The sequence below is a fragment of the Thermobia domestica genome, chromosome 7, assembly GCF_964235325.1.
Source record: "Thermobia domestica chromosome 7, izTheDome1.hap1.1, whole genome shotgun sequence".
Taxonomy (NCBI): domain Eukaryota; kingdom Metazoa; phylum Arthropoda; class Insecta; order Zygentoma; family Lepismatidae; genus Thermobia; species Thermobia domestica.
Window position 1 is genome coordinate 52,290,316 of NC_137460.1, and position 25,875 is coordinate 52,316,190.

At 36.6% G+C, this 25,875-nt stretch overlaps 1 protein-coding gene across 1 annotated transcript in view; it reads left to right on the forward strand.

The window, feature by feature from the left end:
• Positions 1–25,875, forward strand: part of ltl (leucine-rich repeat-containing larval translucida) — a 170,869-nt gene that overhangs the window by 79,556 nt on the left and 65,438 nt on the right. Inside the window, exon 2 of the mRNA XM_081764648.1 lies at positions 13,407–13,575. Coding sequence (XP_081620774.1) covers positions 13,407–13,575 — 169 coding nt within the window. The remainder of the gene's footprint in view (positions 1–13,406; positions 13,576–25,875) is intronic.

The following is a 25,875-nucleotide window of genomic DNA, read 5'->3' on the forward strand; positions in this document are numbered from 1 at the left end:
TTTGTGAATTTCTATTGTCGAAATGAGGTTGCACCGTTGACAGAACGGTCCTTGGAAAGTTTGTTAAGAGAAATGGAACAGACTTGATCAATTTGTGTTTCAACACAGTGTGCTTCAGTGGAAGCTGAGATGTAGGGCAATAGTGAACAGACAGGACTTTGACATCGAGTGTAGCCGCTGGTGGCGACGCAGTATTTCTTAAGCTGGTAAGAAATGCCAAATTCGTTACCATAAACCGGAAATGACCTTCTGTAGTGTGATGATTTTCACAGTTGACTGATTGATTGGTAGGCAGTGAATCCAACAGTACCTGTACCCGTCACGGAAGGCCAATGGGTAACATTGCTGCTCATAAAAGATCCTGGAACATCAAAACAATGATCCAAACATATTTGAAAAAGAATAAAGCAACTAAAAACTCGATCATATACTGTGCATAATATGAAACAAAATAACAAACATTTCAAAGATAAAAGTTGTAGCAGAGGTTCTGAAGAGGCAAAAGAATAAATGATAAAATAGTAAACAAAATAACAAGAAATATAACTAAGAAAAATAATATTATTGTACATAGAATGTTTCGGATTGAAAAACTGAACTGGAGAATTTTGTCACACATCTCATTCCGTCCTAATGTACAGGGTGATTCATTCAACGTTTACTGCTTCATGGCACTTTTTTCTCGTAGCAAGAGAGTTTACGGAAGCGTTTCAGCGTCATATTATCTTCGTTTAATTCCATGGTTGCCTTGAAACTATCTAATTTATTACATTTACTGTAGATGAGAAAAAAAAAATCAGTTAAAAATCGCTTTAACAATGTCAGACATTATTGTATTCAGTTCTCAGTGTTTTGATAATTTTCTTTTAACAATTGTAGTGTTATTTGTTATTCATATTGTTCTTAGAATAACACTTTTTTTTAATGATTTATTCGATTAGCAGAACAGTAAAAAGAAATTGCACTGATCTGTACGTTTCAGCGTTCTTCTCTGTTGAATGCTAGAATAGTGTCGTTAAGAGCCTTGACCCACAAGCACGTCTTTTAGCCGACAGCTATTATAATGATAACGGGCACGGTAGCTCATTGATACATGTGTAGTGTAGTCGAACGATATGAGGTGTTAGGCTCACGATAGTGAGATGAGAGCCAGGGGGGATTCGAGTTCCTCTGAAGAGCATCGGTATTTTTAACTATCCTCGATGTATCTGTTAGGGGGACACTGTACTCTAATGGCTATTTAGGCCTTGGACTCATGTCCACGTGGTACCGGATTCGATTCCCGGCAGGTGCTTCTCCAATTTTCGCCGTCCACACAGCGTCGTGAGGCAAACTGGGATGTCACGTGAATAAAAAAAACGTGACTCCCACTAAGTCTAGAAAGCTCCCGATACGCTGATTAGCGATAGGGCGACGCGGTGCACTGATCATGGGTTCGTCGCTAGGTTGGACGTAATTCCACCAATCGCTAACAGATGGCGTGGACCGCCTCAAGCCCACAAATCGGGCCGTCACGCCAAGTGTTTTTTTTTTTCGATGTGCCTGTTCGTTTTCCTGTCCAGTCGAGTAATCTTGAAAGGTATATAAGAAAGAATCGGAGAGAGGATAATCAAAATGACAGAGCACTCATCTTCGATGCGAGGGATCCCAGGTTCGATTCCAAGCCATATGAGTTTGTGGTGGATAACGTCGTGTCTGTGGGTTTTCTCAAGGTTTTCTTGCTTCCTCCTACATTCTCACTCCACCATTTTTTAAATAATCATTTATTTTGATTAATCATCCATATCATTCAGCCTACAATACATAAACCTGAGCTGTAAAACTAAAAAAAAAAAAAATCGTTTTAAGTAATCATGATAAAGAAAAATAAGTTATTTTGAAATAATTTGAGCATTAGTAAAGCAGAATAAAGCAGTATTCGCATAAACAGTATTTTATCGAAGAGAGACTAATTTTGTATATCTGTGTGTGTAGTTATGGTAACCATATGAAAATTAGTAACTCATGTCTACTTTCTGTTGTTCGCGATTATCATTCAAGGTTTATTTTATTTTATTTCAACAAATTACAAAAGAGTAATCTCTCATGTGATATGTTGACGGAAATGGGGGCGAGAGAGTTTCAGAAAAAAAAATGAAATCTTTAAGTTTTACGTCCCACGATTATGCTAAAGGAGACGGTGATGATGAGAGATGAGTGAAATGGTGGAATGAAGAAAGTGGGAGGAAACGGGAGAACCCCGAGAAAACCCACGAGCACGGTGTTTGTCCACCACAAAGTCCACACGGCGTGAGCTGGGATCGAACCAGGACTCCAAGCACCGGAGGTGAACGCTCTACCACTAAGCCACCGCGCCCCCAGTTTCAGAAAAGTTCTTCATGGAGCCCTCTGAAATTGTAATTTCTATTACTGATTCAACTACAGTGCTTTTGCTCAATTAAATTGTTAATTAACTCTGACATTATAATAAATTTTTGGTATCCTTGTTTGTGTTGTCTACGCAAAGAGTAATTTCATGTCGGCGTATATATATTTTACAGACTTTCCGATTACACAGTATATGTGTACAGAATCGTGTAAAACATGAGATTTCACATTAAGAATCCAACCGTTGGTTCTGGCGGAAAACTCGATTTAACGTTTCATTCTAAATGTCAAAGTTCACAAATGAATGAGACGTTTGAAATCTGTGCTGAAGTTGATGACTTTGTAATGAAGCTTGTTCTTGAGTAAAAGCAAAAATGGCTGACATGTAAATATTACATTCTATATGTATTGTTTTACATTTCCACTTATATGCTCTTTAGATAAACGAGATGATGAGAAATAACGATAATAATAAAACAAAGGATGAAAAGACAATACTACACAGTACATGTCTATGCCCGAGGGGATTTCGAACTAATGACACCCAGGTCTTGTAATCACCAGTTTAATAATACCTTCTTAAGGTACGGTTGTAACGACATTCTTTATTCCATCCTTCTCGTTTCCTCCTTCAATGGGACTGAAAAACTAAAACAAGCTCATTGTTTTAGGTGGAATCTGGTGATACTGCATACTGAATATCTCTCTTTTTTTTTTTTTTTTTTTTTTGCAGTGGACGATCAAGTGGACAGCGCGCTAGTTGGCTGCTCTCTCTCTCTTCCTTGCACATACACAGCAGTTCTGTTTGCTCAGTGACATTTAAAACATGTTTCCAGGTGTTATCTTTACTGCATATGTGTTGTTGGTGCCTGAGCCGCAGAGAACTCTTTAAATGTTTTTGCTGCCAACCCTGATTTACCTCTGAGTGAGGAAACTTGATCACTAAAAATTGAAAGAAAAACGCTGTGCTATGAAGGGTGATTCGAAATAGAAAAAGGGAAGGATGAACTAGGAAAATTTAGGCATAGCTGCAGTATTTCCTTTGGCTAACAACATGTTGGGAAATTTTTATCTTACCGTTTACCAACTGGTCACACATCTTTTCACTCTTTCAAAGATCTTTTCGATCATCTCGCCGCACAATTGACATTGTGGTACACATTAAGTGGACATATATTTCTGTAACATATTTATTGATATCTAAACAAAACGTATTTTTAATTGCTGTATACAAATTTGATATATCTCGTTTATTCAGAAATTTGGAGAAAGAGGGTGCTATAAAGTGAAGAAGAGATTCAGGTAGTGCAACGAATAGGTGAATTACGTGTATTGAAACTCAATTCTTCCGCTACCTTTCTTCAGCGTTTATCCAGTGTGTATCTGTTGTAGTGATCCTTATATCTCTTGTTCCAAAGTTGAGATTTGTTAAAGATTGCACTCCTTAGCAAATTTTTATCCATTTTACAAATCTGTAGTGAAATGGTACTAGTTGTTCAAATTGTTGTAGCAAATGAAAAACAGAAAATACTGAAGAGTTAATCAGAGCTACACAGTGGCAAGGTGACTGACGAAAAAATCAAGCACGTTTGAATCTAGTAAAAATGCAAGGATCGTAACGAGGTGCTTTTCTATGTGCACGTAGTTGAGCAATTATTCAAGGTGAATTGAAAAGTGAATGGTAGGATGAACTATCGCACTATGTTTTCATACTTAGCCCGCAAAGTCATGCCAGCCAGCAAGTAAGTACTGTAAACGTTGAATTTAGAAAAAAGTCACTCAATCCACAAAACTAACTGCTGTCCCATGAAATAATTAAACGTGTCTCTCTCATAAATGGAGCAATCTGAAATTAAAAACAGGTGGTTATGACCTTGATCTGACATATACAAGAATATTTAGCAGGAGTGACCAAGAAATTTAGGAAGAGAAAATTTTCAAGAATCTTTTCAGGTCATCTGAGATAATCGTAATCACGAGATCAAAACTATCAAATGTTGTACTATATGATTGTTGATCTTAGGTGTTACAATCGTGAAATATGGACACCCAAAATTATTATACTCTTACTTGCTTTGTTCTGTAACCTATTTAAATCAATAATCCAATTTCGTACTTAGATTCGTTTATTCTCTACCTGTTCCAGTATTATAATCACAAATCATCCATTTAATCTTATGCCATAAATTCATTAACATTGACTTACTTCGAATCTCTAATCTAACTTCATACATCTGACATCTTCCTTATAATTTGTCTGACACAATCTAGATCTTCATTATCAATGTCCGTACAACATATGTTACTAACTAACTTCTTTCTTTCTTCTTCACTATTAACAATTTTTTTAAAAGTAAGTGCTCCCGACTTAAATGTAGTCTTAATAGGCTATAAGTGATAAGTATGTTAGGTAATCTCAACTAATTGTTTCTATTTAGGTTTCAATCTTCTTCAGGTGAAGGAATATTTCGAGTAACACATTTAGTCATCTTCTTCAAAGTTTTTTGCTCAATACCGGGTTGTCTTCCTAAACATAATTTAATATAACAATATTTTTTTAATATTCTTTCTTACATTTTAACTAGATGATTTTTTTATAAGTTTATACCATTAAGGAGAATAAATTGTATCATGCTTCGAATTGCTTTCCAATTATTAGTTGCCATGATATATTTGTAAGAGAATGGACCCATTCCAAGATAATAATTTAATTTTTGAAGGAATATAAATCTTTGGTTTCGTAAATAGTTACATTCAAATAATAGGTAATTAAGGGTACCTATAGCCTTATCACACCAACAGTGAGAATTATATAATACTTAATTATTTCTTTTCTTGATCAATGATTTATAAATTCTCTGGGTTTGTGGGAATGATTTTCGAGTGTTTCCCAGTAAGAATGTTCAGGAAGAAATTTGTTATTTTGTTTCCATCGTGATATTGCCAAGGTCCCCATATTCTAAGCCAATGTGAGAACGCCTAAAATAAAATTGTAGGATGTAATTCTTATCATGGAGTGTTTGAAAGAGATGTTTTATGTTTAAAATTGTCCAGTAACTTTTGCATTCCAATGAGTATTTTGCAATGTTTGGAGAACACTAAGCGAATCGGTACAAATGCATGAAATAAATATGTTATACTTTTTGATATGTAATAAGGCCTGGTGGATAGTAAAAGCTTCTGCTTCGAAGATCGATAATGATGATGATAATTTATATTTCAGAGTTAATTTTTTGGATGGAATAAATATTGCAGCTCCCACTGAAGAATCGGGATATTTGGATGCATCTGTATAAATCAAAACAGTATCTGAACATAATTTTTGAATTTGTTCTGCCCAAATGTTTTTATATAGTTTAGTACGTAATTTGGCCTTTCTATTTTGATGAAATTTGGGATATTAGCTTTAATATTTACTAGATGAGTTGTATATTGCCAGGTAAAGCAAGGAAGAAGTGGGACCTTATGGATGAAAGGTTTTAAAAATATTTTAGACCACTATATGCTAGTTTTCTGTATATTGTATAATGAAGTACGACTAAATCTTGATAAAATGAATCTTTCTGCCGATCGTTGTAATAAATTAGTGGTGGTGAATTGGTTTCTTGTAAAAGTGCTTGTTTTGGACAAAATCTTGGTTGTGAAAAAATGATTTTATGTAATCATAATTGATGTTTTCTAATCATAATTGATGCTATGTAATCATAATTGATGATTTATATGATGTTTGGTATTGTTAGAATAAAGCACTTCTCCATACATAAACTTAGCCACTAAAGTTTGTTTTAGGATAGTTAATAAACTGAGAGGATTAATATCATATTTCTTTGATGGTATTAATACTCATCTTAACACTGAAACACTCTTGAAAATTTAATCGCATCCTGTGAACGATGACGTGAATGTTGATTCCAGTTTAATTTTTTATCTAATAATAATCCTAAATATTTGATATGAGATTTGTTCGATAACTGGTTATTTTGTAAAATAATCGTGGTTATAGGTATAGATTTTCGTCGTGAAAAAATTATAAACTTAGTTTTTTTTTCAATTTATTTGTAATCCGTTTTGCTGTGTCCAATAAGTTACTGACTAAAGCAAGATTTTCATCTTTTTCCCCATCTCCAAGTTTGTTGCCAGCGTATTAATTAATATATCATCCGCAAACGAAACTAATTGAATTGATTCAGTGTTTAATTTAAATAAATCATTGATATATATGTTGAAAAGTATGGGGCTTAATTTGTTACCTTGAATTAGCTCTAATGATGTAGTACGAGACATATAAATATTGCCAACTTTTATATAGATTTATATAACTTATTTATATTATCAATATATTATTCTAAGTGCCACAGACTAACTACTAGGTAACCAGTACTTAACACTGCATGTGCAGATATTTGCCACACATACTGCCAACAATCATCATATGTATTCTACCATTTTTGTCAGGTCATTTGCCACACTGAGAAGCTTCTATGCGCCACTGTCTTCAACTAACCTCTTCATCTTCACGTAAGATTTTTCTTCTGTTTTGATACCGTCCATCAAAGTTCCTCCATCTCTTTCCTGCTATTACACCTAGCACGTCCCTCATAATACAGTTCCTTCTCAGCCAATGTCCTAACCAGTTTCTCCTCCTCTTCTCAATTACATGTAAACTTCTTCTTTTTTCCCCATCATTCGAATTTTCGCCCGACCCAGTTAATTCTCTCCGTTCTTCTCCACAAATATACTTCGAAAACTTCCAGTCCTTTTCCATCGCATTTGAGTAATGTCCATGTTCCTGACCCATATAGTACAATACTCCACACAAAACATTTTATGAGTCTTTTTTCTCAACTTTTAATTAAAGGGTTCACAAAATACTTTTCTTCTTCTTAACTAATTCTTTCGCTATTCCTACCTTTGCTTTTGTTTCAAGTTCGCATTTCATATCATCACCAGGTATCGAAAACTAGTCACTTGTTCTATTTGCTCCTCTCTTACTTCTATATTTGACACCGATCGCTTCGTTCCAATCATTATGACTTTCATTTTTCTACTATTTATTTCACCCCATATTCTTCACGGCCTTTCTATAAGTTTCGGATTCCGCAATAAGCCCCTCTCATCTGCGAGCCATATACACCTAATAATTCTACCTCCTACCGAGATGCCGTCTTCGTTATGTAAGCTCTTTTTCATTATATATTCTAGATAGATATTGAATAACGTTGGCGAGAGACAATATCACTGTCGAACTCTCCTCTAGCGTTTGTGGTTTATATATATAAGATACTTTTTCGATCTTTCCATTTCAATCCAACCTTCTTTAAAACTCACAACAGCAATTCCCAGTTTACGCAGTCCAAAGCCTTTTCTAGATGAATGAATACAACGTTAATTTATTCAGTTTTTCTATAAACCTTTCACCGATTACCCTTAATAAACAAATTAAATCTCTTGTGTCCTTACCTCTCCTGAACCTGAACTGTCCGTTTTCAGATTCTTCATTTGTCCTTTCATATAACCTTCTGCTCAGTACTCGATGCATAATTCTTGCTGCATGCGATACGAAACTAATAGTTCTATAGTTTAGTCCTCTGTAGGTTCGATTTCTTAGCCAACAGTATCATGATCACCTCCAGGGAAATCTTTTGCCCACTCTTCTGTTTCATATATATAATTGCAGAGTTGGATTTTTTTTCTTGCTTTTGTTTTCCATATTCTTAATGAATTCGATTGGAATATCTATTACATATTAATGTTAATGTTTAATTCGAAACTGCTGTTTTTTTGGTCGTTCGTTCACAATGTCTTCAAAATTTGGCAACATTGTTAATGCACTTCTGATGTTTGACATTTGCTCAAGTATGTATTCGGAAGGCAGCTCCACGAATCGTACAGAAATATTCCGATTTATTACACGTGAAGTAAAACAGTTGTATGATTGGTGTACAGTCCAGGCTTCATAAGTCGTTGCAGTCACTATAGTATTACAGACAGTAGACCCAACAAGTAAGAAATGGTAGGCCAGCCAACTACCAACGTTGGCCCTACGCTTTGCCGAGCATTTGCCAATCAACTCAATTGTCAACGTAACCCTCATGAAAGAAGTAAAATTGAGATGTCGGACGTCGAAACTATTGGATAAATGAGGGTAAATTGTTGATTGGCCAACGTATACTTCAACTTACGTTGGACCAACGTATTTTTTAACATCATTTTCACGATTACCAATTCCCATTTATACCGACCATTAGCCTATGTGGACAGAGGCATTTTTAAGTAATTTGCGCCGCTAGGCAAAATACAAATTTAACATCCCTTGTAAAAAGAAGTATTCTTTACCGGATAAATTTAAGCAATTGTTTTACAATAGCAATTTGTTATTATATAAATACCAAACTTGTGGTCGATTTATCTGTAATTTATTTTACCGGCGGCTCGGCACCCTCTAGAGCCTGGCGCTTATGGTCATCTTGTGATAAAAACACTATTGTACGTAGAGCCTACTAAGTGTGCTGTTAGAGCATATGTTTGAATGCTAATACAGCAATATGATGATTTGATTCTCATGTTAATATAAAAGTAACTGAAAGCTAGTTCTGTCGTTTCTAGATTTACTGTATGTGTTGGTCGCTCTATATTTCCTTTTTTTTAAAAAAAAAAACCGTGAATGTAGAGGTCTACATGCAGTTGAGGCGACATCTGCAAGGATTTTGTCATTTGCATGGAATCTATAGTAGGTGAGCAAAGGAGGAGGAGAGATTGAATGGATGGAGGGGAAAAATCGATAAGTTAAGTGTCCGTTTTCAGCTACTTCTTCGCCTGCCAGATTTCTTTTTCTTCCATATTTTTTTCATTTTTTTTTTTCAATAAGAACTTCCTTGTACGTCAATGGCTCTTAACGATCTTCCTTTCCCCCCCCCCCTTGCTTCCTGAAGCCTCTGGAGATCATTTTCCGGCCTCTGCTGCTTTTATAATTAATATCTTCAGCCAGCCGTTCTGGAGAACTCGAGAGGAAGATGCGGTTTTCCCTTATTGGCTATAGTTCGACCAAACTAGTTGAATAAAATATGAACAAAGTTCATAATATAAACAGTTCCTGTTGCATATGGAGAAGGTATGGGGAAACTCTTTGCGAACGATAAGAACGAGATGTTAGTTTCTAACCAACTATGATGCACGTTCTCCGATTTTCGTTTAAAGAAAAAAAAAATAGGTTGCTATTGCCGCTTATTTTTGAATAAGGTGCGCATATAGGACCAGGTCAGTGACACGATAAAGCTGTCTAAGGTAAATCATATTTACATGTAGACAGCAACTTGAAAAATTTATTTAAATTTTTCAGTTTTATGTCTGACAGTTATGGTCATAGCAAATGACTGAAAGAAGTGCTGGAATGAAAAGAGGAGACAGGAGAATCGCGAGAGAACCTACAGACTGCTTATACCTAGGTATCTACCACAAACTGTCTTGGCCTGGAATAGAACTAGGGACCCGTCGCGTCAGAAGTGAGAGTTCTACCACTGAACCACTGTGACTCAATGGCGTAACTAAAGGCTTGGGGGCTCTCCCGCAGACAGCTTGAAGTGGGGCCCCTTCTCTACGTCCCACTTCACGATTTGGGGGCCCCTTGATGGCTTTGCCCCCCCTGCAATGCGGGGTCTGCGGGGCCCTTATTTACGCCCCTGCTGTGACTCCTCGGCAAGCTGAACGTTTTCAAATAAATAAATAAATAAATAAATAAAAATATTCAAAATAGTCTCTGTCTGCAACCAACCACACACTTTAGCCAACGATTGGATTCTCTGTCGAAAGAAGTCTGTAGTTTGCAATGCAAAGAACTTCTTAAAGGAACGTTGCACCGCTCAATCATCACGGAAGGTCTTCCCTCCCAAGAAGTGATCGAAATACCGGAAGAGGTGGTAGTCAGTGGGGGAGATATCGGGAGAATACAATGGAAGAGATGTTTCATATTGTTAGCCACGGCGGGACTGTACCGTCCTTTACGATACAGTAACGTACAACACGTGAGCACCGATTTCCGTAATTCCTGGATGCTTGCGAACAAGTTTCTGATGCACTTCATAAAGTTCAGGACAACGATTCGCAGTGATGGTTTTGCTTAGACGGAGAAAGACATGGTGAATCACACCCATCATACCAACAGTAACACCTTCTGCTGTTAAATGACTGGTTTGGGGTACTATTCTGGACATTAATCACGACCTAACCATTGTCCTGATAAAATAAAATTGTCGTAGGAGATCCACGTTTCATCGTGAGTTACAATCCAATGCAGCAAATCTTCAGATACCTCAGACGGCGATTCTTATTATCTCATGGGGCACTCATGAGTCAAACTTGTTCAACTTACCAAATGCATGGAGCTGCCGAACGACAGTGATGCGGTGTATAATTAACTCATCTGCACGGTACGGACACTTCTTTGAGGAGCTGCTTCCACCATGGACGCCCGAAGAAAATTTTCTAGGGGGGGCATCTCCATGACTGCTATATTACGTCTGACATTTAATATACCGATATGTAGTCTGCTATATTACATATACCTAGGTACATTTTCGTGAGCCAGTCCCCATCTGGCTCCCATGGCTTCCACGGTTCTCTCGAAGAGCTCATCCAATATGATGGTCGGCCTTATTTGCATTGGTGTGTCATCGGAACCAAATGTGATAAACCAAACGCTAAATGGTGCGTTTATTCAACATTCTTGGCCCAAATATATTCCTAATGTTTTGTTTTTATTCGGCATGCTGTACAGAATGTCCCAGTTTGAATTCGTAAAGAAAAAACACTCGCAAATGTGTATTCTCCACAGTGCACTTTACTACAACCCTACTTAACAATGGACTGTCTAGATACCTCAGTCTGTTTGCTGGAAGTGTACAGAGTTTGTGACGTCAGGCTCGTGATCCTAGTCCATCTCTTAGTCTATGTTTCAGATAAGACATCCAGTGCTTTTAAATCAGAAACGGTTGGATACAAAAGAATGAAACACAAAGAAAAAAAGTGATAGAAAAATTCATAGGGCGCATTGAATACAATGATCTGTTTGAACTACAAGGCATCCTATCATAAAAACCTTACTGGGTACTCGACAATTTTTAATTGTAAGATATGCAATTTGAAATATCATTGAAAAGATAATAAAAAAACAAAACAACTTTCGAAGGAATAAGCTTTCCGTGTGGGGCGTCGTTTACGAAATGGCCATCATTTCGTTGTGAATTTTTGCATGTCAACATAAAGATTTCCCAAACAGTTACATACGAAAAGTTTTTTTTTTTTTTAACTACAAAAAATGATTTGTTTTTCCATTATCTTTTCAACGATGAATTAAATTCAATTATGCCAAAAGTCTATTTATCCATGTTCCTTTTAATAAAAGTATCTAATTACATCAGTGACGTAGGAAAGGGGGGGGGGCCTCCCAAAGAGGTTAGACAATGTACTTTGGTACTTTGATGTTCGTAATTTTTTTATATATATTTTTATGTTTATATATTTTTGTTTGTAATTTTTCTATATGTACCTATAACAGCAATTGCCCCCCCCCCCAAAAAAAAAATCTCACACATCCTAGCTACGCTACTGAATTACATACGTAACTATTTACAGTTCTCAGATAGCCCTCAAAACCTTGTAGGGCAAGCAGAGCGTTCTATTCGATGCACCTTTTGATATTTACCCATCTCAGCTTTAGTTTCATCCTTTTATCTCCACATTTTAATGATTTAAGAATTGGACGTTTTATCTAAATGTGCAAGAACGGAGGTCATTTCGTAAACGATGCCCCTTACCAAAAAATTTCTCCTGCGTTGTTTTTTACGATCTTTTCAATTATATATATTGAAGTGCAAAAAAACGTGAAGTATACCGTGACGAATTACATCGCAGCACACGTTATTCCGAACACACACACACACACAAAAAAAAACACGTGCAGCTGCCTGTTTCTTAAAACTTCCAGACTTCCCTCCGAAGCATGGATGCCCATCTTGCCTACTTGTAATCAGGGCATATCTGAAAACACTGTTGAGAAGTTTTCTGAGAATAGCACCCTGTAGAGAATACCCTACACACCCATTGAACATTGATGAAATATGCATTTTTGGATTGCGTATGCGTGACTTCCCTTACGCTGATGAGGACCACCATCCACAGTTCCTCGAATTCGAAATAGGGCCTGTTAGCTTTTTTTGTGATTTTGGACAGCCCTAGCTCTGCAACTACGCACTTTTCCCCACAGGTCAATATGAACTTTTTCTCTTATTTTGATGTTAAGAATCAATCACCTCTTATAGTTCAGGTGACCCGCTGAGTCCCATGATAGTGACCCTGCGGATCAAGCAAGGTACTCCATTCGAAGCGCTTTTTTGTTTCATCCTTCCATCTCAAACTGTTTGTGATTTATAAGCACTCGACGTTTTATCTGAAACACTTGGTATACTGTATATATTTATGGTTTGTTTCAGCGAACATCCTCTTCTTTTTTTCTTCTTCTTTTAGTATATATGGAACATTGTTCTAGAGAGGTAAAGTGAAATCCAGAATTATTCACAGAAGGGTTCCCATTTAATTTCACCACTGTATACTATCAGTGCATTTTATATTCTTAAATTTTTGGGGAATATTAGTTAGAGAAACACATAGATCCGACCCATAGCCAGCAACAAACTTTATGGAGAAGAAAATAATATATACACAGAGGACAAACCTTATATTTAGGCAAGAATTTCAGACATTAGAGTTATTTCGGCCCCGGTATTGGCAACATTTCCAGGAGAAGAGCGAATGAAGAGATTATGGTCTGAACCGGAAAGACACACTCAGTGGACCTGTACTCATTCTCTACCGTATTCTTCGATTTTAATACAAATATCAATTCGTTTTATAGGAAAAACCATGCCTTTGTCGATGGAACTCTACATCTTACTTAAAAGCTATCATATTTATGTTCCTATTTTGCTTTTAAACATTTGTCAAATACTGATTAATAACAATTGTCTGTTTATGTTTACTTTCAGCAATCTTTCTGGTGACTCGTTTACTGGTTTGGAACAGACTGTTTACCTCAGTCTAGCAGACAACCTACTTTCAGAAATTCCAGAGGATGTCCTTCAACACACTCCTCAGCTGAAAACTCTGGACTTGGGAAGAAACCTCATCCACAGTGTTACTTCCACGGATTTAGCGGTAAGTCACATTCTTGACTTGGCAAGTTTTCGTGCAATTGAAAAAAAAAAAAAAAAAAAAAAATGTGCAGCATGTAGATGTTTGCCTTGAACTAGACATTTTACATTCTTTTTCTAAATAAATATCCTAATTTCATGACGATTGATATATTCAGCGTGTGTTACAAAAGTAGGGACCAAAAGCAAGTATTCTTTAGCAGTGGCGGATTCACATAGGGACGCAGAGGGCAACTGTCCTCGCCATTTTTTTTTTTACTTACAGCTGTAATTCATTAGTGAACAGATATATTGTATTTTTTTTTTCGATCAATCCAATCTGTCTAACACAAGCCTGGCAGAGCGCTTGTGGTGCTTATGAAGGTATATCATTTTATCTGTGATTATTTATGTTCTTAGTTCTTTATATCGATCGCGATAAGCCTCAAAGGCGCGACTGTGGGAGGGATTCATCTTTTGTACGAACAGATGTAGGAAAAAGGGTGAGATGACTCAAAGTCTTTGCAACGTCCATATAAACACATCTTTCCTGATACTTTTGTTTCCTTACAAAGGATTTTCCCCCTTACCTCTAGTAAGTCAAACAATGAGTGCAGTATTTTGATATTATTATATACTTCATACAATTATCCCATGAGATGTGGGCTGTTCCTGGGGATTCGAACCCCTCCAAAATCCCAACTTTTCTGTAAATTTAATCTATTTTGGGTAATTTTACAAGTTTTAATATAATTTATCCGGACATTGAATTTGGACCTCCAAAATTCTTCGAACACTCTGAAATAAATTCTTGCATATGACCCTGGTTGTAGATAAATTCGGCTGGGGAACACTTCTTCCATAGGTAATTAATCCAAGTAACATTTAGGTCAGACATAAATAGCCCAGAGGCAGTTCGTCCAGGAACATTGGTTCTATGAATATTTTGTACGAAAGATACTGCGTCGAACAAACATTTGGTTCAAAGTACAATTCATCCGTAAGGTATTTGGCCAAAAGACGTTTAGTCAGCCATGTGAGTTGTTACGCTGTAGTCCCACGTTTCATGTAGTCTCGCTGCTGAAGGAACGCTAACCTGAAATTCAAATCAAATTAAAATACTAGCTACAAGTCTGCGGACTAGTGTTACGAGAGCAAGTGACTTCCTTTATCAGTAGTTCTCTTACGCAAAACACTAGTATGGCGCAGTATTGTTGTAATTTAGTGGTAAATATCCACAAGAGATTTGAGACTTGTATCACGTTTTTGTAACTTCATAACCATAAGTACTTTAATTCGGTGTTCTTCCATTGAAATAATTAAGAAAAGAGTTTGAAACACCAGGTAGTTTTGGATCACGACGGTATATACATTTAAAAGGAATGGAGACTCCATTTTTACATCATAATTTCACTCTGCAGCTTAAGAAATAATTAATTAGCTCTAATAACATTCAACTTAATAAATTATTTAAACACAGAGGTCTGGAGGCGAAGTTACCAGCTAGACGAAGCCTAGTAAAGAGATAAATCTTCTTTATAATTAGTATCAACCATACAGGTTAGCTAAAGATCTCTTTATTGATCTCGTATCAAAATTATTTTTATAGTACATTGGTTGAACGATTATCACATTTATAATTTTCTGAATAATGCCTTTTTCAGTGAAAGATACTTCTTAAAGTTCCTTTTACTGAATTAATCAATTCGTATTTTTTTCAGTTTTCCTTTCGTATTTGTTATAGAATAAAAACATTTTTCTGTTTAAAGTTCAGTGAAATCTGTGATTTTTTCTTGTTATAACAGTTAATATAGTCAATCGCCACTTCACACTACTCATTCGTATTCTACAATTGCACAAAACTGTGAAAGTCACTCTTGAGAGGGGATTTTTTTTTTTTAATCATTTGCACGATCGAATACAATTGTTAATTTAAGACAATACTAGAAATTAAAATCGGCAATAGAAATTGAAGAAATTGCTTATATGCCAATTGAGAAAAGGTAGGATGACTTCATATACTTTTTAATTAAATTAGATTTACTCATTTCTTTCCTTCCAATTTTCTTGATCCCCTTTCATCTCCTTATATATATATATAAAGATGATTTAAACATGCCTGATTCTTACATCTTAATTTTATAATACAACATTATATCTTAGTGATTTGTTTCTTGCCTTTTTCTATTTCTGTAAACGGGCGAAAGTAAGCTGCTATTAGTTGTTTTCAAAAGTGAAGCGCGAGGACATGTCACCCAGTGAGAGACAGAAGGGCCCAATATTTCTAGTCCCTGAATACAATTAACTGACTTCAGGAAAGAACAAATATTCGCAACTCTTTCCCTAGAAAAAAAAAAGGAAAGGAAAACAATAAAAACTCTGATTTTCAATAAAACTATATTGTAATGATTTTATAGGTAGAGACTAAATGACGGGCCGGGCGAGTCTTTTTCCCCTTCACCAATTTATTACAAAATTCTAATTACGAATGTCTTTGATTTTACAAAGAATAATTAGTGTCTTTCCTTAATGACCAGATGAAGTGATATCGATGTTTCTGTCCGTCCGTCCGGACCGTCATTTAGTCTCTACCTATAAAATCATTACAATATATTCACTATTTGGTATTTTCGAAGTTTCCCAACAACAAAAGAGGAAATATTTCCTTCTCATTAAAAAGGTGCCGGTATACATCGTACCGTTGCGTACCGCCAAAAAACACACACTCTCTCCCTATATACCTGTATATATATATATATATTCAGAATCCTAATGATGAGAGCTTTCATTTGATACCCATATTGTAGGGAAAGATTTTCAGCTTAGACAAAATGGCAGCTGACATCCGCCATATTGACTTTTTGTGATGTCATCTATCGTACGTTACCCAGACTGTAACCATAATTCTAACGATATTACAGTTATTGAAATTGGTTCAAGCGTTTGAGCTCCACAGAGAAACTAATGGACATGAATAAATAAATACCTATACATACTCAGATACGGACATATCAAAAACACCTTTTGGAAATGAAATGAAATCTTTGAGTTTTACGTCCCACGGTTATGCCGGTTAGGCTAAAGGAGACGGTGATGATGAGTGATGAATGAAATGGTGGAAAGAAGAAAGTGGGAGGAAACGAGAAAACCCACGCACACGGTGTTTGTCCACCACAAAGTTCACTTGGCGGGGGCTGGGATCGAACCCGGGACCCCAAGCACCAGAGATGAACGCTCTACCACTGAGCCACCGCGGCCCCTAAAACACCTTTTGGCTTCACCGTAGTCGGGTAATTAAGGAAATTTTAATTAATACTACTTTAAATATAATGTAGGACTGATAGTAAGACAAGCTTAAATAAAAGATTTTTAAAAAAGAAAAGACTTTCGACCAATAGAAGCAGTCCTCATTTGAAAGAGGTGCAAGAAATATTGCAATTTATCGTTATCTATGTTCGCTATGATCCAATAGAAAAGAGGCAACTAAAAGGTGAATAAAAAGGAAAATTATTATTGAAATATAAATACATAGCAGCTAGTATGAATATTTGAAACTAAAGTATGACTATAAAACTATTATTTATTTGAGTTACCGTATAATAAATCTAGTCTGAAGACACCTACAAGATGAAACAAGAGCGTCATTAGAAACAAGTGAAGTGAAAGCCGAGGAAACAATATTTCATAGATCTCTCTCCTGGTAACCGTTAATATGCAAGAATCTAATTTAATGATGAAGTGGTTCAACCATGAATGTTAATTGATTAAGTAGTATGTACTGCAAACCTGTAAAAGAAGAAATACTGAATGCAATATGTCTCTAGAGGGTAAGTCACTCGAAACGTATATATATATATATATACATGCAGAAAGAAATATTGAGATAGAACTAGAAATCAAAAAGCAAAAAACGCTATGAAAATTATCCATATTCACGGAAACAATCCAGTTCAATAAGAGTTTAATTAAGCGTGATTTTTCCAGCTGTTGACCTTTTAGTTCTTCCAGTACGGACATTTTTTTTCGTTTTCTCTTCTTTTTAGTGATGAAAAAAATGTATAAAACAAAAAATCGGAAAGCAGACGTCTAATGGGATTGGATCTATCTTACTCTGCGGGTGTTCCCTGGCTACATACTTCGCTCCCTGCATTGATTTGAAGCATGGAACAAACGCAGCTTGAACTCAATAATCAACAATACAATGAGTCAGACTGAAAGCTTAGATTACATTTCACTCTTCAACAATATAGTGCTGTTTCCATAGATGTCAGTAAAGAAATACGAAGATATACTGGGAACTAACACACTATGATTTCATTCTCCGCCTTCACAGGGAGATTTAAAAAGTATCCATACTTCTTTTGTCCATAGCAGGCTTATAGCTAGAATTTGGGGACGGGGGAGGGAAGAAAGCAAGATAATTTTTGGGGGACTAAAAGTTTACCTTACATTCATAATGGGGCCACGGTAGCTCAGTGGTAGAGTGCTCACTTCTGGCGCGTGGGATCCCTGGTTTGACGGTGGTGGGCTTTGTGGTGGACAAATATTAGTGTGTGGGTTTTCTCGGGGTTCTCCAGTTTCCTCCCACCACAGTCTTCCTTAGCCTCAGTTTATAATCGTGGGACGATAAACTAAAAAAAAAAATCGTTCATAGTTTATTAGTATATAAATGCTATGAAACATGGGATTTCCTCATTGAGCTACGTAGAAATAAAACCAATTCAAATGCTTGACCAATTACCACAGCCTAATGCGATTTTAACAGCTTCTGAAATTTGAAAATTGATTAAAAAATGAATACGTAATTCTATCGTCAAGACTGTGGTTTTCCCAGTCACAACAGGTGAATACCGGGATGGTATTTTAAATATCCAGAACCTGACCGCTATTTCGCTCAAGTCTATCAATTGTGGAAACAGTATAGAAAAATATTCTTCGAGATACCACTTCTCTAAAAAAAAAAAAAAAAAAAAAAAAAAAAAAAAAAAAAAAAAAAAAAGGTGAACCCATATGTATTTCTCACTTTTTTTGTTTGTTTGTTTTTCTGTCTGTCTTAACAAGGCGAGTAGAAGACACTTTATGCGTCTGTCCATTCCAACCACAACAACACAAGAGTCACAAGGTTTCGTTTCTTCAGTTGCACAGTAACCCTGCTCTCATATTTTTCATCCGCGGCAAAACGCTGCGTAATATAAAAGGGTACATGTCTCACGCGGCAAACTGCCGCAAGCGGCGAAGGCAATTGTGAAAGAAGCCTGCAGAAGGCAAAATCATCTGGGATATGATTACCGGTTTGAACTGAAGGCAAACCCGGAGACCAGCGAATTCTTATAATTGGGGAGAGAAATTTTAAACTGAATATATTTCTTTGGTGTGTTACTATACCCTCGTTACTAACATTATAACCGCTATTACTAACTATACTACTACTACAATAAGCAAACATATACAGTGCAAAACCAACTTAAAAATATCATAAAACAATAGTTATTATAGACGTCTACTTTATTATTCATGTTTTTTGGAGCTTCTTGCTGCTGCAAATATTCAAATGGCCTATTTTGTAGATCCGTTTTGTGAAAATAAATGACAAGTTATTTCTAGGTCTGTCTGTAGTTGAGGGTATTCGGCGATATACAACGGTGTCCCGGTATTAGTAGTGTGCTTGGAGTGGAGATGAAATGTATATTCTTCGGATGTTCAGTTGATTGCTGGAAACTGGTTGTCGCTATCTATTATTGCTATCTGTTATTCTACTCTATAGCGATCAACGTTAAAACGGGAAGTGGTTGAATTCTGTCACTTCCGGTTTGAATAGAGGGTTAAGAGAAAAAGGCTTCTATCTTTAGAACGCTAAATCGATTAAAGAACACTTCTCACTATCTCTTATCGTTTTTGGACTATTAGTGATCGCCAAACCATCGCTCGCGGGACCATTTTCGGAGATTGCGTTAACGCTCTGGTTGGTTATCTTGATTCCTTCACTGAGCTGACTCTAACGACAGGCGGCGCTGACGACAACTGCTTGTTACTCCCGCGCAACTGCTATTATCACCCTCATCTCACAGTTGATTGTATACGCGTGGGGTTGTGTACGTTATGTTTTTCATGTATAGACATTTGTTAACTTGAATAGTTTCACTAGAAATGTAAGTTTATAGGCAATAAACAAATGTAAGATTTTTTTTTTTAAATAAAAGAAAAGTTGGTAGTTCTTTTGGTTGGAAGCTCACAGTAGACTTAAAAATGGTACGGTACGGTAGCTTAGAAGCTTCAAAAGTTTGGTGATCACTCATCTACAGTATGCGGTACAACAGTACTAAAATCACATCGTTGATATTTATTTATCTATTTGTTGTAGAACATAATGAAACAAGAAATATTGCCAAATGGATGTCAACTAAACGTTTCTCAACCCATATTGTAAATTTAAGAAGACTCGTGCCTGCATATCATGTGTTCAAAATGTTGACCATTACTTCGTTCACATTCTTCATAGTGGTCCTATAGATCGATGGACATGTTAGTGAACACGGGTTGCTGGAACGACAGAACAATAAGCGAATCTTCTCTCTGAACTACGGTATACTGGTAGGGGGTTATCTGTTCGGAAAATTACTTCCTTCAGCATACCCCATATGTAGGCGTCTGGAGCCCTGAGGCCAGGAGAGTGGGAAGGATATGGAAAATCCATTTTGCGGGAAATCAAGTGATTCCAAACTCTCGTGGGCAGAAGGACAAGTGGCCCAGTTGCAATGTGGGCGGTAGCCCCTTCTTTCTGCATCCATTGTTATTGTAACGACAGATTTTTGGTGCGGCGGAAACCTCACAAAGGATGCAAGAATGGATCAATAATCAACTGGCGATCGATGTAGCGATCAAGGTACACATGACTTTCATCACTGAACCATATGTTACTAATGAAGATTTCATGTTCATATGCCATAGCTCCAGTGGACGTGGGCGCTCATCTCGTGCAGTGAGATCCTGCTCCACACTATATGAGCGGAAATAGTGCTCGCCAATAAACACCTTCTCCTGTGTTGTAAGTAACATTATCTTTCCGCTAACTGCACACTACGCTAGTCTACACACGACTGAGCACACGTGTGGCGCTTACAGCTTATACCATGTTGCATCTGGGCGCCATCCGTACGCGAATTTCAGTACTGTTTGTTTTGCCGATTACTGTACAAGGCCTGTCCCGAAATGAATGCGCCCATTTTCTTCTGCCGCGACTATCCGTCGCACAGCGTTTCGGCTTGCACGAAAGGGTGGGTAGAGTTTTGGGAACACAGCGCGACCAGCGCCAGTCGGCTCCGAGCTCTTGGAGAGTCACAGTGCCTGTTTCAATGAACCCTTGTGTGAGTGCTCGGTCAAAATCAAGATGAAAAAAAAAAAATCAACCAATCAACGCAAAATTCTACGTCGAAGTACTGAAAAGGCTAAAGCAACGGGTCAGGCGCGAGATCAAGAATTCCCGGAAACTGCACCATGACAATGCTCCCAGCCACACCGCCTTTATGACGACCGACTACCTGACCAAGGCCGGCATCTCAACGCTCCCCCTACCGTCTTACAGTCCTGATTTGTTTCCACCCGACTTCTTTTTGTTCCCGAAGATTAAAAAAATTCCTCAAAAGGACAGCATTTGGGGACCCTGGAGAACATCAAGGCGGCTACGACAGGGTTACTAAAGGACATCCCTGTGACGGACTTCTAGGACGCATATAAAGCATGGAAATCGCGTTGGAACAAGTGTGTTGAAGTAGGCGGGGTGTATTTCGAAGAATATTGAATTATTGTACGAATCGGTTCAATAAGTTTCTTAAAATACAAATGGGCGCATTATTTTTGGAACAGACATTGTAGATCAATATTGAAATTGGAAGTTGTAGTGGATTCCTATACCTTCCAGTTCTTGTAGAGAGTTAAGGATGGAGATGAAATTTATTCTTGGGATGATAAATTGATTGACGGAAACCACTTCTTGCTATCTATTACATATTTTTTTCTCTATAGTGATTAATGTTAAAACTGAAAATGATTAATTTCTACGACTTCCTGTTTAAATATCGTCTACATCAACGAACTCGATTTCCTCGTAGACAGACGGACACACGGTATCAGGGTAAATATATATAGGAGCTTTTTTTGAGTTTGGGTGGGTAAACCAAACTTCTTAAAAAGAATGTCAAATTCATCAGAAGTGTAGATCTAGAAATACAATAAAATATTCTTCACTCTTAAGCATAGTTACGCAATAGATTATGTAAAAATCATAAAAATAAGAATATAGCTTGATTCGTCCTTGACTTCGATAGTTACATATGAAAAACCAAGCAACGATAGAAGTATACTAGAGGAAACCAAGAAGCAATTCTTGTGTGTGTGTGTGTGTGTGTGTATCTGCAATTAGCGGTATTGGAAGCTTCGTATTAGGTCAAGGTAATTGACTCTTAAGTTTATGTTTGTTTATTTAATTTTTGATGTAAAGAGAAAAATCTTGATTTACTTGCAATGTCAGTTTGTTATGCAATTATACCCTTATTTTATGTTTCATTCGTCATCTTTTGTCTAGTTTAATGTCCCACACTATGAGTGACAGTAATTATCATAACAAACGAAAAGATGGGATGAATAAACTGGGAGGAAACGGGAGAACTTCGAGAAAACCCACGCACACGATATTTGTTCATCACAAATCCATTTGGCGAGAGCTGGAATCAAACCTGGGACCCCTTTCGCACAGAGATAACCACTCTACTATTGAGCCACTGCGGCCCCTTTCCATTCTTCAATACGTGGATTCTATTAAAGTGTAACAAATGGAACAAACTCGTCTCCAGGCCCGTATCCACGTGAGAGCTAGGGGGACGGGCCCCCCTAAATTTTTATTGGTCCCTAAACTTTTCACGGGAGGCTTGCAAACGAACTATAATATGGTCAGTCCCCTCGAACTTCTACCGCCCACACACAAAATTTTTGGCTGACTGGCTGACTATAATATGGAGATGAACTATAATATGCTCGTCCCGTAACTTTTCTTTAAATTTTATAATATGAGCGTCTCTGACGTGTTAAAATTCAGGGAGACGAATAGAATATAGAATATCTTGTAGATTTCAACTAAATTTACGTCAAGATCGTGAGATAAATGAGACACTATTTGCGTTAAGAGTGGCCTCCAGTTTCTGTTTCTACTAATACAATTGATCATAATTTTCTTCCATCGTTGATGTCATAGATAAAGTGTTACAAATATAGAAGTTTCCATACACTATTGTTTTTGGGAAACTTCATCTTGACGAGGAATTATACCTTAATACTATCCATTGACTTAATCTTTCTTTACCTCCCTTATTTTCTTCTATTATATCTTCTATCAGTAGCGTCGCCTTATGCAATTCACAAGAGCACGTGAATCACCAATTATTGTGTATTGTTTATAGTTCCTAAGATGTTTAATAATATTTAGAGTATTACATTATCACTCCATTCTTTTCTTTTTTTCTTTACTATAATTACAATAACCATTTTCCTTTTAAACGGACTCTCATCTTGCTTTCCCCCTTTGCTTATATGCATTCCATTACCACATCACGTTCACAACAAGACTGCGAACATGATGGGCTACTTTGCGTGTAGTACAGAAAGAAAGCGAGGGCAGCAAAATGGATGAACTGTTGTCTCCGGAGCTATTGTTGACTAATTTCCAGTAATGTGACGCTTTAAATAGAATCAAAGAACAAACTTTTGTAATTGAAAATATCGTAGAAGAATATGTGTAGTAGTATATAACCCATTCGCAATCAGTTATCCGCATTTCTTTTTATCTCAATTTCTTATAATAAAAATAAACTAATGAAACAAGATTATGACTTTCCGAGGACGTAGCGAGGGGCATGAAAGATTTAGAACTCTTCTGCAGAGAATCTGAAGTTGATGCAGAATAATACTTTGTATTTCAGTTCAATTTATTTTCAAATTATTATTTTAATACGTATAATCTCCGATTTTTCATTCGGGTACGGCTTTTCTGCCTAAATAAACTGAATATTTGTAAGAATAGCTAATGAAAACGTACTGTACTTTCTAACATTGCTACAAAGATAATATCTTACCCTCTGTATTGTGAGAATCTGAAGGTTCTGGAACTGATTTTCCTATTTCAACATACTTCTTTAACACTTGCCAAACAATTAAAGATGAATATTATTACTTGCAGCAACTTACGTTTAGCTGTAATACTTCTAATACACACACACACACACACACACACACACACACACACACACACACACACACACATATATATATATATATATATATATATATATATATATATATATATATATATATATATATATATATATATATATTGGCGCGGATCCAAGAGAAGGGCTATGGCCCCCCTTGACGCTCATTTATACACTGGATAAAATGGGCTTCAATCCTACTTTTTTTACACTGGATAAAGCGGTAAACTATGATTTAGCCACTCCCTTGATCATATCCTGGATGATCCACGTCTCTCTCTCTCTCTCTCTCTCTCTCTCTCTCTCTCTCTGTGTATGTATATATATATATATATATATATACAAGGGCGGATCCAAGGGGGGCTAAGGGGCTATAGCCCCCCTCCCTTGACGCTCAGGTTTACACTGGATAAAATGGGTTTCAATTCTGCTTTACACTGGATAAAACGGCAAATTATGGTTTAGCCCCTCCCTTGATCATATCCTGGATCCGCGGATATATATATTACTGGAGCGAAACTCCTCTTTACTCGACTTTGTCCGGATACTCCTACGACATGCCTCAACCGTTCTGAACTAAATTTGACATGGTGAATCGAGAGTGCGCACTAGTGTCGCAAGGGGTCGTATGTCCCGATCGGACATAGCATTGAGGAATAATCACCGCAAAACAGGATACCTATAGACTTAACCTTGGAAAAGCATTTGGCATGCGAATTATCATTGTAGACAATGGAAAATAGAATTTTCAGCCTTAGAAATAGGGCGAAGCTCTTTTCGTTTTGCTTTGAGAACACAATTTTTCAAACCGATTATGCTTTTTGCTGATATGCCAAATTCAACTATTTGCATGTCGTGTTCGTTCAAGAAAACAATTCATGCACTAAAAAATTCTATGAATAATCAATAAAAGTCGATCCCTCCCTCCAAATTTGCAATTATTGCATAATTAGTTATTATTAATTATTATTACTTTGCGTAACTCACTTCAGTTCGGAGATTGTAGTTGATGTGCTGTGACGTTATTCTCCCAAACCATTTCAAAGTGGCAAAAATAAAAACATGTTGTGTGGTGGTATAATGGTTGATTTGTAAATGTTTCCTAGTTTTTTTTTATTATTATTATTTCTTTTTCATAGGATTAAATGACGTATTACTAGAATTTTTGGTAGGTGTACGCTCGATCGTTCTTATACATGAATTACAGTAATTATATGCTGAACTATAAAAATATTAAATGGACATACACCGTATATCCTCCATTACATCCTTAGTAGGTTCGTAGTGTTATCTTTTCTTAAAATACTCTCTCAATACTAATGAGTCTAAGGTCTATTTGACATGGAAACATTTTTCGGATGTAGCAAAAATCTTGCCTTTCCCTAGGTACTACTGTTTGCAAACTACTGTATATCTTTTAGTGCATTGATGGAATGTGTAATCGAAATTTCAAAGTCGATTTTACGGAAGTAAAATATGACTGACAGATTATGAAATGAAAATATCGTTGTTTTTGCTTTCCTTGCCTGTTTGTAGGGAATGAGCAGTGAACTTGAAAGGTGTAATGTACTTGTTAGGACATTTGAGTGAAAAAGTAAAGAAGTATGGGAACTGTAACAAACACATTAACACTATGTTGAATTTAACTAGTGTGAGTGCTCTAAATATATATACAGGGGCGGATCCAGGATATGATCAAGGGAGGGGCTAAACCATATTTTGCCGTTTTATACAGTGTAAAGCAGGATTGAAGCCCATTTTATCCAGTGTATACCAGAGCGTCAAGGGGGGCTATAGCCCCCCTTGAATCCGCCATTATATATATATACAGTGGCGGATCCAGGATATGATCAAGGGAGGGGCTAAACCATAATTTGCCGTTTTATCCAGTGTAAAGCTGAATTGAAGTCCATTTTATCCAGTGTAAACCTGAGCGTCAAGGGGGGGGCTATAGCCCCGTAGCCCCCCCTTAGATCCGCCCTTGTATATATATATCAGCATTACAAAGTAAAGATGTACACCATTTTAAAAAGTAAATTTGAAACTTTTTTTTTTCATTAGTTCAG